We start from the raw sequence: 16211 nt of genomic DNA on the forward strand, positions 1-16211 counted from the left end.
CTTAATGTAAAGTAAGCCTGAAAGTAGGCTTTCAGGCCAGTCAGACTTTTAAATAGGTCAGGTCAGGCCAAGAAAAACGACCTATGATAGGCCATAGGTCATGCTTAGACTTGTAAATTATTTCGTAGGCCAAACTCAGGCCTATCAAAGTCTGGCCTGACCTGGCCTATTCCCTCCCATATCAGGAGACACTCGTTAACAAGACTTTATATGTTACAGGTGTTATAATGCTTTTCAGCATGTGGTGAGACATTCCTTGATGAATGATATTTAAAGTTAGGTTTAATAGATCGACAACCTTCCTTTCTTTAACATTAAGAGAGACATGAATTTAAGAACCCTTAATCTATCATGGATCCGAGATCTTACTAGATGAAAACCTATGTTAATTCAACAAAGAAGATAAAGGGGGTTCGAATGAATAATCCTAATCACCGCTTAACTTTTACAATGTATGTTTGACTCCACTTTTAAAGAGATCATAATTGATTATGAATGTGTATATTAATTCTGTCATGTTTGGTTGATGTTGAGTAGAATTTATTTTGCCTCTATAATTGATTCTACTTGAAGCTAAAATTTGTTCCTTTTGATTCTGAAATTGATTTTCACGCACAAATTTAGAGTTTAACTCACTTTAATGAATTTATTCAAACTCAAATACTTTTAGTTAAAATCACTTTTAACTGAAATCAAATTTACGAAATCAATTCTATCAAAATCAATATTATCCCCCGCACAACCAAACACACGCTAAATCAAGCCTTTTTGTTGTTGAATGTTGTTCAAAGTCTAATCGTGAGTGAGTAAAAAAAAAGGATCAATAATTAAGTCTTTTTTTTACAAAAACATTTTTTTTGTTGTTGAATGTTGTTCAAAGTTAAGACACTATTAATTAATTATACACACATATTTGAAAGGGAAATAAAAAGAGCAACACAAAATGACGTAATAAAAACGTTTCTCATTCTCTTTCCCTCCAACAAAAACAAACAACCCCTTATACCAACTCTTATCTACGTTTCTATTTGTTTTGTTCCTTCTCAACTTTTCTTCCTGTCGTTTTTACATTCCATTCCAAAAAAGTTTCATCTTAAAACAACAGAGGAAAGGTACCCTTAAACAACATAGACCAAGATGTTTTCTCTAAGCTTCAAACATGTATCTATGTTGTTCTTTTTGTTCTTGGCTTTCAATTGTTTCTCCATGTTTGGATCCAACGCTCAATCATTACCACAAGATGAAGGTACCCTTCATTTCTTTTTCTCTCTTTTAATCTTTGTTTTGATTTTAATTTTGTTTATGCTTTGAAACAATTTTGTGTAACTTCCGAAACTGTCATGAAACTTTAAACTGTTTTTTTTTTTTCACATATATATGAAAGTAAAACCAATTTTTTCACATAGTTCTAACCTTTGTCATAACTTGTACTATGATAGATTGAAATATATGATCAAATACAGTTTTTTTTTTTTTTTTTCCCTTTAGGGTAGGTTAAGATTTTTCAGTGGCCATGAAATTATAGGTTTTGTTTGTGTTAAATGAGTGTGTTTGTTAAGTGTCTTCATGTCACTGCCAGAATTTGGTTCATGAACTTTAATTAATTCATCTAACTTGTTTGGATTCTTTGGTACATGAAGTTTTATTGTATACCAATGTAGGCAAAATTATTTATACAACATTAAATAATTGAATGATAGATATGTATCTAATAAAATTTCAGATTATCCAAAGTTTTTTTTGTGTGTGTGTTCATAATATGCATTTTGGAGTGTTTTGTCATTCTAAACAAATAATCAAACCGTACTTTAGATGTTGATTTTTATCCTATGATGAGATAGCCACGTCTTTGATAGACATAGGTGGGCCCAATAGGTTTTACTTTTAAACTACAAATATATGTAAACATTTATTTTATTGCAGACAGCCTTAATATATATCTATCCACATTCAATTCATTTAACAATAAAATTATCTAAATTCAACTCATCATGTATGAATTATTGGTCCTTCAAAAAAAAAAAAAGGATGAATTATTGATAAGATATTCTAAAATAGTGGACCAAGCTTACTATAAAATGTTGAAAAATAAAAGGTGGGGACCAATTAAATAGGGTACGTGATGGGGGGCAAACCGTGTATTAATAAATATGCACTGTACTAGTCAAACACTCTGTTCGGTTAAATATTCCCTTTCCATATATATGCTTTGGCCCATTGGATTAGCAACATTTATTTATTCCTAATAAGAGTTATGATGTTACTTATTATGAGATTATTTAAGTGCAACAAAGATGTTGTTAGAGTTAAACCAAACAATCGAGTTTAAGCAGGGAATGAGTTTCGACGAATCGTTTGAAAGAATCAAAATTGCATTCTTGAGTGAAATAATTTTTGGTTAAACAATCTTACTTCATGACCGAATTTTGGATTATTATGGCCCCTTTCTCTTTGAAATTAGAGAGTTAACGGCAAAATACAAAATGTTGCTAGAATTTTCTAATGATTTTTTTTTATGACCAAAAAGTTTCTCTAAAAAGTTTGTTGCTCCACTTAGATTTTCATCACTATTCAACAAAAAAAAACTTAGATATGTATTGTCTGTTTTTTTTAAACGGAACACTAAATTATTAGGACATTTTGAACAAATTATTTCTCAACTAATTATATTTTTTAATCCATGTGACGGTCCAGATAAAACGAAGGAGATAATAACTTCATAGGATTTTGTCAAAAAAAAAAACTTCATAGGATTAAAATGCTGACTAAGATTTATTCGAGAAGCCTTGAGGATATGAAAGTTAGAAAAAGAAAAGTTCCACACATATACCTTTTGCATGCAAAGTTTTTTTTTTAATTTTTTTTTAGGCATGCATGTAAAGTTATATTTCTTCTTTTATTAGTATTATTATTGTATTATATTATTATGTTGCCGCCTTGTATGACTTGGTCACACCAACTATAAAATATTGGCATAGTTTGGATGACAATTTGTTAATTTATTAATTCTTTTTAGTTTTGACCATGAAAGCTGCAAAATAATCAAATATTGACTAATTAAAGTTTTTGAACAACCAGATTTTGCTAAAACGTGTGAGGATTGTTCAAATATATGATGAATATGTCAATATCTACTAGTACTAACTAAGTCCCTTAAAAAAGATATCTACTACATACCAAGTGGTTAGTCACTTTCACTTTTTTGACTCACTAAAACTTTACATACTTTGAATCAACAACCTTAAAGTTGGGGCATATTTAACCTCTGACCAAAGTATTACTTGGGGGCGAGTAATGACATTCACTTAAAATGGAAAATAGTTTGAAAATAATTAAATTTAAATTTGATTTAAATAATTACTGATCATACTTTACATCGTTTCGATTAAATTTCACATCGGAAAAGTGAAAAAAGAAAAAAAAAATTTGTCAGTGTATTTGTACATGTGCTAATCATCATAAATTAGAATAATAAAAAAATTGTTTAATCAAGGGAAAAATATTAAAGAACTTGCTTTTGTGACTATGTATAGATCAATGCTTTTTTTTTTTTTTTTTTTTTATTTTTATATTAAGGTCAACTTTATTGTACACAAATGTGATATATAAGTCTTGTATCATTTATAAATTAGTTTCATCATAGATCTATGAAGCACGGACATTTTTCCGATTAGGCATGTCTCGATGTCGAACACGTGTCGTATTCGACCGACACCGACACCTACACGAAACTGATACTTATAATTACACTGAATTACATAATTTTCTTAAATTATTAGCGGTGTCAGTGTCGTGTCCAGTGTCTGTATCCGTATCCGTTTATAGTCATAGATCAATAAATCTAATAATTAAATCAATAAGATATGATGAGACTTATTGATTTTTAGAAAGTATGATATCAATACAAAGACAAAGATGAGACCTAATCAAGTTGATATATGTTCTATGCAGTGAAATTGCTACAAACAATATCAGACAAGGTAAATAACTTGAATTGGAAGGTTACAAACCGTTCCTGCAACAGTGGTGATAAAGGTTTTGGTAATGAGATTATTGTAGAGGATCAAATTGTAAGAAATGTCACATGTGATTGCTCTTTCAACTCTAGCACTGTTTGCCATGTGACAATGATGTAAGTTTCTAAAACCCCTCCCAAAAAAATTAAATCAAACAATTTTGTTGATATTTACACACAAAAGAGTTTTTAATTTTACAATAAAACTAATGAATTTTTATTGTACACATAAAATATGTGCCCTATGTGGACAATGTCACCTTTGGTTCATTTATATTACTGTAATTTTTATTTATTAAATTCAACTGTTTCATTTGAGAATGACTAATTAAAATAATTGGCTATGGTAGCTTTCTCAAGGGTCTCAACATATCTGGAATTTTTCCAAGTGAATTTGGAAATCTCACTCACCTCAAAACACTGTAAGTGATTACATTATTTTCTAATTTACTTTTCCCTTTGTCATTGTGTTAGAAAATATTGATCATAGATTATTTATAACCCTAATTGCTTTAGTCACAAATAAGGGAGTTACTAGTTTTCAAGGTCTCTCATGGTGCTAGTTTTTCGCCTATTAAGCATCGTTGGAGTTCAAGCGCGAGTGATTAATACCACATGCATTAGAAGTTGGTTAATGAAAATGAGTTATATATATAAGATAGGTGACACATACACGCGATGTCTCGAGAGTTTGGTTGAAGATGTAGTGTCTAGCAAGTCTCTAGTGGTCGCATCATTAGCATATCCAAAAGCTTTTCTAGACTCCCCAACATGTCGTATCAGAGTCATAGTTCGGCACACATTTGTATAGTAGGAAAGTGTGGAAGATGTCAGCAAAATATGAATATTGTGTGTGCATTTTATAGAAGATTAGGAATTGAAATACTGGGCTATTATAATGATAATGAACTAACCTCTTCTAACTAGAAACTTTAACTAACTGATAAACTAATAACTGAAGCTGTTAATTTAATTATCTCCTAATAACCTATGATTACAATATTTTAGTATGATTTTTACATATGTATTTTTTATTTTATTTTTTATATTTATGGGAAAGTGCAAAAACTATTAACATCATCAAATTCAAAAGAATATGACATTAATTATCATTATTATTTTAAAAAGAATCTAATTGATATTTTATACTGAGCAGTGATCTCACTAGGAATTATATAAATGGCTCAATTCCAAAGAGTCTTGGAGGGCTCTCATCACTTGTGACACTGTAAGCCATGTTACCTTTGTGTATATATTTATGTGTTTTATTTTCTTACTTTATGCTATGTATGTATGAGGCATATGGTCTTCAAAAATTCTGTATAAATTTTTTCCTAATTAGTTTGCATGCTTTTACATGCACACATTTTTTTTTCAATTTCTCAAGTCTCAACTTCCAATTATTTCTATTTTTCAGGTCACTTTTGGGAAATAGACTTAGTGGTCCAATTCCCTCAGAAATTGGTGATATTTCCACCTTACAAGAAATGTAAGTGTTTTTGAGAATAATTTGATGCCATATTAATTGACATTGGTAGTAGAATAATTATATTGTGATCCAATTTTTGTAGGAATGTAGAGGATAATCAACTTGAAGGGAATCTTCCTCCAAACCTTGGAAATTTGAAGAACTTGCAGAAATTGTGAGACTTGTTTCTTTTAGTCATTTTTATTTTATATGGCCTAATCTAAGGTATATCTCGTTGAAAAGGGTACACTGGCGATCCTTTATATTGACCGTCGATTTATTACTTAAAAATAAATCAAGGATTTAAATGACATGCACGATTAGTGTTGATGTTTTTTACACTATCAATCGGTTAAAAATGTTTGACTTTAATTTTACTAACTTAAAATTCGCATATACGATTGATTATGATCGAATATAACAACTTAAAAAGTTTTACCGCGACAATGTATCAAAAATAAATCGATAAAATATCTATGATTTCACATTCCTAACTTTTTTCTGTACACTGCAGAATGCTTTCTGCAAATAATTTTACAGGGACAATACCAGAAGCATTTGGCAATCTAAAGAATCTCACAAATTTGTGAGTGACATGATATGATACAAATTTTCTCAGTTTTCATTTTATGTATTTGCTAAATTCTGAAATCACTCAATATTCTGCAGTAGGATAGATGGAAGCAGTTTATCTGGGAAGATCCCAAGTTTTATTGGAAACTGGACCAAACTTGAAAGATTGTGAGTCTAAATTTTGTTCATCTAATAAAATAATATATTATACTTAATAAGAAGTTTATTATCTGAATAAACTTTTGTTTTGTAGGGATTTGCAAGGCACATCCTTGGAAGGTCCAATTCCTCCTGCTGTATCGGTCTTGAAAAATTTGAAGGAATTGTGAGTACTTTCTCTGTCATGATTATCAGTATCGTACGCATTTGAGGCTAGTAGATGAAATAGCAGCTTATAATTTTTCTTTGCCAATTACTTTTACTTAATAGTGTCATATATTTACCAGTAGTGTATCGATGATTCATAAATTTTTCTTTGAATATCGACCAATGTTTCTACTTGTTGTATTTCGTCTGCATTTCACAATGGTTATGAAATGCATTGTTCAATAGGGGAACATTTTCTTTTTACTGATGAAACATTTATTTATCAGGAGGATATCTGACTTGAAGGGAAACACAACGATGACATTTCCCGATTTGAAGGATTTGAAACGCATGCAAAGACTGTGAGTGGAAAACTTGAAACCTCTTCTTCCTGCCTACATATGAAGAATTGTGTAACTCATTTATGATTTATTAACTGGTTTATTGCGGTAACTCAGGGAATTGAGAAATTGCTTAATCACTGGTCCTATTCCAGACTACATTGGTGAATTGGAAAATCTAAAAACTATGTAAGTTGGACCAATGGTGTATATTGTTGGCTATTTACTCTTTAAATTTCTATATGTTGTTAGTGTTGATAAATAACGACTATAGCAGCGCTAAATCATAGTGGAGTTTGAACCAATCGCTACTGTGCCACGGTACACTATTAAGTATAAAATGTTAAATAGAGGCAATACAACCCGGGACGAAGATTATTGAACTAAAATTGTTACATATGGAAAATTACCTCTCATTATGTTCTAAAGTTTCTTTATCATAATAGTCACAAAAACTTTTCTTTCAGTGATTTGAGCTCCAACAGATTGACTGGTCCAATTCCAGGTTCACTTGAGGACTTGGAATCAATCAATTTCGTGTAAGTGAACATTTTCCTTTGATCGAAAAAGATTACCGAAAGGACGTGGATCTTCTTATTAGAAATCATATCTAAAATTTTTTTTTCTTAACAGGTTTCTGACAAATAACTCTCTGAATGGAACAATTCCCGGATGGATACTGAGCAACAAACAGAACTTGTTAGCACATTTTCTTGAATTTTTGTTTACCTCTAATTCCATACTTTATACTTGTTGAAATTTTGATATTACACAAGTACACCTTATAATTTTCATGGGATTCGCTGTGAGCACTAGTTGAATTATGAAGTAATGAAAATATACTCTTGCTTTATGTTTCAGTGACTTATCTTTCAACAATTTTACTGAATCTTCTGCTCCTGATTGCCAGATCTTGGATGTGTAAGAATCATCTTTTTTTTTTTTTGCTATACGAATTTGACAAGCATTTCGCCTTTCTCAATACTGACCTAGTACTATTGTTGAACAGGAACTTAGCTTCCAGCGTCTCTCCTTCAGCAAACACTACGTATGTTCGTCTGATCCTGCTTACGGTCTAGTTTTCATTCTGTATCATTTATTGAACCATCTTCTGAATTTAACTCCATATCTTGTAGATTGTCCTGTTTGAAAAGGAACCTACCTTGTTCGGGAAAACCTCGGTGTTAGTGTTCAGACTTATCAGATCAATCGTGTTTTCATTAACTTCAGTGTTTACTAAATGAAATTGTGATACTAATAGCTTCTGTTGAATATTTCTCTGCAGATCATTCACTTTTCATAAACTGTGGAGGACCTGCAACTGAGTTTGATGACAATGAATATGAAGCTGACGATCATCTACGTGGAATTTCAAACTTTGTTCCAAGTGTTAGTGGAAAATGGGCTTATAGCAGTACAGGAGTATTTCTAGGAAATGAAAAAGCTGATTATGTGGCAAGAAATGTGTTCTCTTTGAATATTAATAATGGCTCTGAATACTACCAAACAGCCCGCATTGCACCGATATCTCTTAAATATTTTGGATTTTGTATGCTGAAGGGAAATTATAATGTGAAACTTCATTTTGCTGAGATAATGTTTTCTGATGACCAGAAATTCAGCAGCCTTGGAAGGCGCATATTCGATGTATCAGTTCAAGTGAGTAATGAATCAAACATTTTGTTACATCTTTCTTAGGCTATGTTTGATAAACAACTTAATTAAGCACTTCTAGCATAAACGTATATCATATAAGTGGTTATATATAAGCTATTTCTATAACAAAAGATAAAATAAAGTCAAATTATTCTCCTGTAAGCTATAGCTGAAAAGAGCTCATGGACATGTCCTAAGCTGTTTCTATATGCTCTCTGAAAAAGTTCTGCAAGTACTTACATCAGTAGATATATAAGCCAATCCAAACAGGCCCTTAGTTTCTTCTGAAAATGTTGCTCATATTCTGCATCTGGTTTCCTACAAAACTAAGGTTCTGAATTTCAAAACTATATAATGACAGGGTCATAAATATTTGAAAGATTTTAACATTATGGAAGAAGCTGGTGGAGTTGGCAAGGGAATCACTAGGGATTTTAATGTTGATGTTAATGATAGCACTTTGGAAATCCACTTATCTTGGGCAGGGAAGGGAACTAATGCCATTCCTATGAGAGGTGTATATGGACCTCTTATATCTGCTATCACCGTGACACCAAGTAAGTCGTTTTCATATTTAATGTGTATACACTGTCGTGTAAAAAAGATTTTACGCATGCATCCAATCATATTCATTCATTGTGTCACTTAGTTATATTAGTTCCTAAAATATCTATGTGGTGAAATATGATTGGATACATGTGTAAAAAAATTACACTGACAGTGTATACCAATTAAAGTCTATTCTATTTCATATGATGTAAACATTTATACTTTGTTGTAGACTTTAAAATTCCTTCAAATGGATTGTCTGCTGGAGCAATTGCTGGAATTGTGATTGGATCATTGGCATTTGTCATGCTGATACTCTTTGTCCTTTGGAAGATGGGTTACCTTTGTGGGAAAGATCAGACAGACAAAGGTAAGATTGAAGTCCTAAATAATCATAACAGTTACTGCCCTTATGATTTGATAATTTTACAATAACGATCCAAAAATTTGATAATTTTAAGGGTCAAATATGCTTTTCGTCCCTACAAAGGTTGACTTGGATTGTATTATATAATTACATTTGCTATTATATCTTTCTTTTTATGGTCACTTCTTGTTTCTGAGTAAAATACTTATCTTATTGCAGAGCTCCTAGAATTAAAAACAGGCTATTACAGTTTGAGGCAAATTAAAGTTGCTACTAATAACTTTGATCCAAAAAATAAGATAGGTGAAGGAGGATTTGGTCCAGTTTACAAGGTAAATTTGGATAAACTAGTTGTAAATTTTAGTTCAGAATTATTTAGTTTTGAAATGCTATCTTCAATTATATATGAAAAATGTGATACTGAAGGCATTGCCTATTCATAGGGTGTACTATCGGATGGTGCCGTGATTGCAGTTAAACAGCTCTCTTCCAAATCAAAGCAAGGAAACCGCGAATTCGTTAACGAAATAGGCATGATATCTGCTTTGCAGCATCCAAATCTTGTGAAGCTTTACGGATGTTGCATTGAAGGAAACCAATTGCTACTTGTATATGAATACATGGAGAACAATAGTCTTGCTCGCGCTCTTTTCGGTAAATGTTTCTTGTAACGAGTTTTAGCTGTGTCTGAATGTTCCTGAGAAGTTAATATCTAACTTTGAAAGAAATTTTTTCTTCTAGGTAAACCAGAACAACGGTTGAACTTGGACTGGCGTACGAGAATGAAGATCTGTGTCGGGATAGCAAGGGGTTTAGCTTACCTTCATGAGGAATCAAGATTGAAAATAGTACATAGAGATATTAAAGCAACCAACGTCTTACTCGATAAGAATCTAAATGCAAAGATCTCTGATTTCGGTTTAGCGAAGCTTGATGAAGAAGAAAATACCCATATCAGCACACGAATAGCTGGGACAATGTTAGTATTATGCCACAATATTTAAAAGTTTTGAATCCTAGACTTTGTTCATCATTGGTTGGCATGCACTCATGGTTTTAAATTACGGTGGCATTGGCTGAATTTGTTCGCAATATAAAGGTTTTGAATGTTCTCGCGAACAAGTTGTGACTACAATTGCAGCTGCATCGACTGCATTTGATTTCAACTCAACTGCAATTTATAAACATGCTTGCAACGTTAATCACAATTGTGTATTTCTTGCAGCTATAATCATATACATAGTTCTAACGTAGAAAATATTTCACTGTGTTTTTGAAATCACCAACAGAAATGGTACTAATTTACTAAACGTTTTCTTATCAGAGGTTACATGGCTCCTGAGTATGCTATGCGGGGTTACTTGACTGACAAAGCCGATGTCTATAGCTTCGGGGTTGTAGCTTTAGAGATTGTTAGTGGAATGAGCAACACAAATTATAGGCCAAAAGAGGAGTTTGTTTATCTTCTGGATTGGGTAAGTTACACTTTTGTGTGGCCTTTAGAAACTGCGTTTATCGTTTCTTCGATCTAAATATTCTTGGTGTTTTCATTTATATCGGAATCTTCATTCTATTTCTCTCCAAAAACAATAAATCATTTCAAAATCAAATATAATAAGTTAAGAATTAAGGTTTATTATATACATTAAACCAAAGGTGACATTAATAATAGTATACTTGGTCAGGTTTTTTCATTTGTGATTTCCCTTGTTTTACAATTATGGTATGGTTAAATTTTTTCTAATACTATATTTTGTATGTCATTAAAAAAGGCCTATGTTCTCCAAGAACAAGGAAACCTTCTGGAATTGGTGGACCCAACTCTTGGTTCAAAATACTCCTCAGAAGAGGCCATGAGAATGCTGCAATTGGCACTCCTTTGCACTAATCCATCTCCAACTCTTAGACCACCAATGTCATCTGTAGTAAGCATGCTTGAAGGAAATACTCCGATTCAAGCGCCGATAATCAAACGCAGCGATAGTACAGCTGGCGCAAGATTTAAAGCCTTTGAGCTTCTATCACAAGATAGCCAAACTACTTCAACATTCTTACAAGATAGTAGAGAGCTAAGAGGCAAATCAATGGATGGACCATGGGTTGATTCTTCCATATCTTATCCAAGTAAAGATGAGTATTCTTCAACTGATAAGCTTATTTGAGGCTTGATTGATGTGTGGTTTGTAAGTTAGAGAGAGATCAATTCACATTAATACAAATTCTTTTGTAAAGTATATATGGACAACAACAATATTATAGAGTGAAAGCATACTTGCAAAAATGTAGTGTTTGAAATCAAGCATGTGGTTTTGAAACGTGTGGAAGATTTCCATTGCTTTCTTCCTGTATATTTTAAGGAATTTCATGTGTTGAACATAGTTAGTTATTCACAATTCCTACTATGTGGATTTCTTAGGAATTGAATGATGTTAGTATGTTATGTTATCCATGCTGATTTAACAAGGAAGGTTTAATTATTGGGAGATATTTTTTTTTTGTGTTAACCCTCCAGTTCTCAGAGGAAAGGAGGATGAGAATGAGTTTATATAGTCCAGATGCAGATTTAAAATCACTATGAGTTTGATGAAATCACGGTGACACGGTGATTTTGTTGAAGTTCTAAAGTGTAGGTTTGCAAATTGGAACATTGTGATTCTGAAGAAGACAAAGCTAATCCAAACATGCTCCTAGGATTCTATAAACATGCATCGGCTAAAACAGACAGTGAAATATTTGTAATATGGTTAACATGAAATGTATTCTCTATCTTGGCACATTCCTGATCTTTAAGATGCTCTCTCTCCACGCATTCCTATATCTTTTGTAGTTCTTGTTTTTGCTTCATTCTCTCCGCGCAAGGATTCCTCCATATTTTTTAATCCAATCCTCAAGAACTTTAATTCCTGATTCAATATGATGCATTTCCTCAGGCACTTCCAGCTCGACTTTCATCTTTAAAAACCTTTGACTGATGATCCTTTGGAAAGATAGGGGGTCAAAAGCAAGCTTTTTCTTATTTCTTACTTTAAGAGTAGGGGTGGCAAAATGGATGGATTTGATGGATATTGATTTGAATCCTAATGGATGGATCAAAAAAATTCCATTAATCCATTAAAATCCACTATTTTTTTTTTTTGTTGAAAAGAAACCATCCAATCCATCCATTAAAGATTATGTCCATCAAATCTATCCATTATTAGATTTTAATGGATGGATTATCCATCCGATCCATAAATCAATGTCTATGATTTTTTTTCAAGAGGTGTATTAGTTATTAAAGTTTTTTTTTTTTTTTATAGAGAATTCAAGAATGAGAAATTTTATATAACAGGCCCAGAACTGTTTTTTACCCAAGCCCAGTAAAATTGATATAAGCCCAAATAATTTAAAGAAATATTAAATATTATTAAGTAAATAATTTAAAATAATATGGTGGTCAGTGGTGGCCACCGGTGGTCAACTGGCCATCTCCGGCGTTGACCATGGTGGTTATCCGGCGACCCCACGAAGGCGCTCGGTGGTGGTCCGGCCAATATTCCGATGACTAGTGGTGGTCCGATGTTGACCACCACCTATAATAAAATAATATTAAATAATATATTAATTTAATATTATTTAAATATTAAAAAAATCTGGCAGTTTTTTTATTTAATTTATTTTATAATTTATTTTTTTAATTTTAACAAATATATAATTATTTAAATAAAAAATATTAATATTATTTCAAATTATCCATTAGATTTTTTTTAGGTGATCCAATGGATTTTTAAAATAGGGTGGATGGATTTAAACCAATCCATTAACAATATATATTTTTTTTTATGGATGGATTTGATGGATTTTAGAGTGGATGGATTGGATGGATATAGATTTCATGGATCATATTGCCACCCCTACTTCAAAACACGCTACATTATATAGATTTTGATATTTATACGAAGATGACTTCACATTCCGTATGTGAAATTCAGAATCTTTTCGCTGGTTCTCGAGTAAAGACACCTTATCTCTTAAAGTGGGGACCTTAGAACCGGAAGGGATTCGTTTATCTTAAGAATCTTTTGAATCAGCTTCTGCAATATCGGCCCTAATTTCGGCATTACATACCATTTCATTCAGTTCAGAAATACAATGTTTCATATTCCTTACTTCAGAACACACAACATTATAAAGACTATGATATTCAATAGAAGTGGACTTTACATTCAATAGCTGAATTTTAGAATCCATCAACTGCTTCTCAAGTAAATACACCTTATCTCTTAGAATGAAGACCTCAGAATCGGAAGCCATTCGTTTATCTTCAGCGTCTTTTGAATTAGCTTCTGCACCATGTGTTTGACCTAGAAGAGGGTGTTTAATTCACCGGTGCTGCTTTCAGTCGTGTTCATAATAATATCCGTTGTGTGAATACATACAATTTCGTTGTCTAATTATATTATATCATGCACATTCTGATATAAGTATATAGAGAATACATTGTAGTAGTGGTAAGAGTACGTTGCTAACTTTTTATCATTTTATAAAAATTTGTAAACCAATTAATCAAATGGTTCTATAATGTTTTACAAATGTTGATTTTTCAGGAACTCATTGCAAGGATCTTATGCTTGCAACTGAAACTGATCCAGCATGGTTAGTTCACCAAAGGAATACAGAGGTTGAGATAATCCAAAGCTGGATAATACAATATTATGATATATATAATATGGGGGATATGTTTGTAAATTTTTACAAAGATGGCACTTAAATAAGTTATCCCAAGAATTCTTTTGGTACTGTAACATCCCAAGAATTATTTATCAATTAATCTTTATTATCTTACTCCTATGATTTATTTTGTAAAAAAAATAGTTGATTAGTAGTTGAACCTTAATTACGTTGGTAACCAAAAGAAAACTAGAGGAAACTTGGAACAAATCAAGGGTTTCACAAATTTGAGTCAAATCTTTCCTCTTTCTCACTTTCTCCATCAATAGCAAGAGTAAATTCAGTATTAAGTTATGATTTTGGGGCTGTAGCTAGAATTAGATGAAGTTGGTAGCAATGATGGAGAATTAAAATCAAGAATGAGTATGATTTTTTGAGTATGTTAGTAGAGAATTAAATTGCAGAAAATTTAACCATGTTCAAGTTGTGTGAGACTATGAACAATTAGATGGACCGGAACTATTGGATTTTAGACTTGTTGCAACTTGCATGTACATTTTAGAGGCTTGGGGGCTGCCTCATACCCGTACGCAAGGCCTCACGTATGGGTATGGGGCAATAGTCCAACCAGGGGCGGATCTACATCACATCCATGTGTGCAGCTACAAATGAATTTTTTTAGAGACCGAATTTTCAGTCGCTAAGGCAAGAAAAATCTGTCGCTAGTTAATTTAATGACATAAATAGTGACTGAAAATTCAATCGCAAAGGTAAAAAAGTAATTGGTTTAACGACAGAAAAAGTGACAGAAAATTCAGTCGCTAAAGTATAAAATATTAAAAAATCAATCGTTAATTCGGTCGCTACTTATTTAGCCACACTTGAAATGTATTTCTAGATCAGTCTCTAAGTCCAACCCCCCTGTTTTGTTGTTTTTGGGCCACTTCCATGTTGCCATAAACATTAGAAGCACAATGATACACTTTCATTCACGATGACATATACAGTTGCAACAAGTCTAAAATCCAACTGAGTTACGTTCACGATGACATATAGAGAATACATTGTAGTAGTAGTAGTACGAGTAAGTTGCTAACTTTTTATCATTTTATAAAAAATTGTAAACCAATTAATCAAATGGTTCTATAATGTTTTACAAATGTTGATTTTTCAGGATATCATTGCCAGGATCTTGTGCCTGCAACTGAAAGTGATCCAGCATGGTTAGTTCATCAAAGGAATACAGAGGTTCAGATAATCCAAAGCTGGATAAAAGAATATTATGATGAAGTTAATATATAATATTGGGGATGTTTGTTAATTTTTGGAAAGATGGCACTTAAATAAATTATCCTACTCCTTAGATTTATTTTGTTCATGTAACATCCCAAGAATTATTTATGAATTAATCTTTATTATCTTAATCCTTAGACTTATTTTGTAAAATAAATAGTTGATTAGTAGTTGAACCTTAATTACGTTGCTAACCAAAAGAAAACTAGGGATGAAAGAGCTAAAGAAGAACAAGAGGAAAATTGGAACAAATCAAGGGTTTCACAAGTCAAACATTTCCTCTTTCTCACTCAATAGCAAGAGTAAATTCCTTATTAAGTTATGATTTTGGGATGGGAATTAGTAAAAGATGAACCCTAGGTGTTGTAGCTAGAATTACATGAATTTGGTAGTAATGATGGAGAATTAAAATCAAGAATAAGTAGAGAAGTAAATTGCAGAAAATTTAACCCTTGAATGTTGAAGTTGTGTCAGACTATGAACAATTAGAAGTATTTACGACAATAAAATGGACTTGAACTGTTGGATTTTAGACTTGTTGCAGGTACATATGTTGTTAGTCTGTATTTTTAAGTGTATATTTTGAGGTCCAGACACGTAGGAAACAGGCCAAAGTTGTCGAAAGGATTTATTTTTCTAATGTCGAAAGGATTTATTTTTAGACCATCACACTCTTACCCAAAACCTTAAGGCAATGAGTTTATGGGTCCTCTTATAAGATATTCAACCTTTACTATTTTATCCGATGTGGGACATATAACTCACACTTGCACACAACAACACTCCCCCTCAAGATTGAATGAAACCAACACTTAAAACTGTGTTCAATTGAAGAAGATGAGATTAGGGTTTCCATGGTTTCTATGGTTTTAAGAGAGAAAGAGAAAGAGATGAATAAAAACTTGTGTGATTTTATTCAATGAATTGAAATACTACTCCGTCCCAAAATATAAGCAAAAATTGGTCAACAAAAGTTAATGTATTTGGTTAAAA

The 16211-nt window shown here is 32.0% G+C and overlaps 1 protein-coding gene across 1 annotated transcript; it reads left to right on the top strand.

Moving 5' to 3' along the window:
• The first annotated feature begins 959 nt into the window (after positions 1-959).
• Positions 960-11760, top strand: LOC11413360 (probable LRR receptor-like serine/threonine-protein kinase At1g53430). Its single transcript, XM_003596214.4, has 24 exons — positions 960-1246; positions 3952-4132; positions 4366-4437; positions 5172-5243; positions 5433-5504; positions 5587-5658; positions 5998-6069; positions 6153-6224; positions 6310-6381; positions 6650-6724; positions 6821-6892; positions 7171-7242; positions 7337-7402; positions 7565-7624; positions 7713-7751; positions 7840-7886; positions 7989-8362; positions 8721-8916; positions 9141-9278; positions 9495-9607; positions 9719-9929; positions 10017-10254; positions 10600-10750; positions 11048-11760. Exons 1-24 carry the CDS (start codon positions 1138-1140, stop codon positions 11435-11437), a joined length of 3036 nt encoding a protein of 1011 aa, XP_003596262.1. The 5' UTR covers positions 960-1137; the 3' UTR covers positions 11438-11760.
• The last annotated feature ends 4451 nt before the right edge of the window (positions 11761-16211 follow it).

This window comes from Medicago truncatula, chromosome 2 (genome assembly GCF_003473485.1).
Source record: "Medicago truncatula cultivar Jemalong A17 chromosome 2, MtrunA17r5.0-ANR, whole genome shotgun sequence".
NCBI lineage: Eukaryota > Viridiplantae > Streptophyta > Magnoliopsida > Fabales > Fabaceae > Medicago > Medicago truncatula.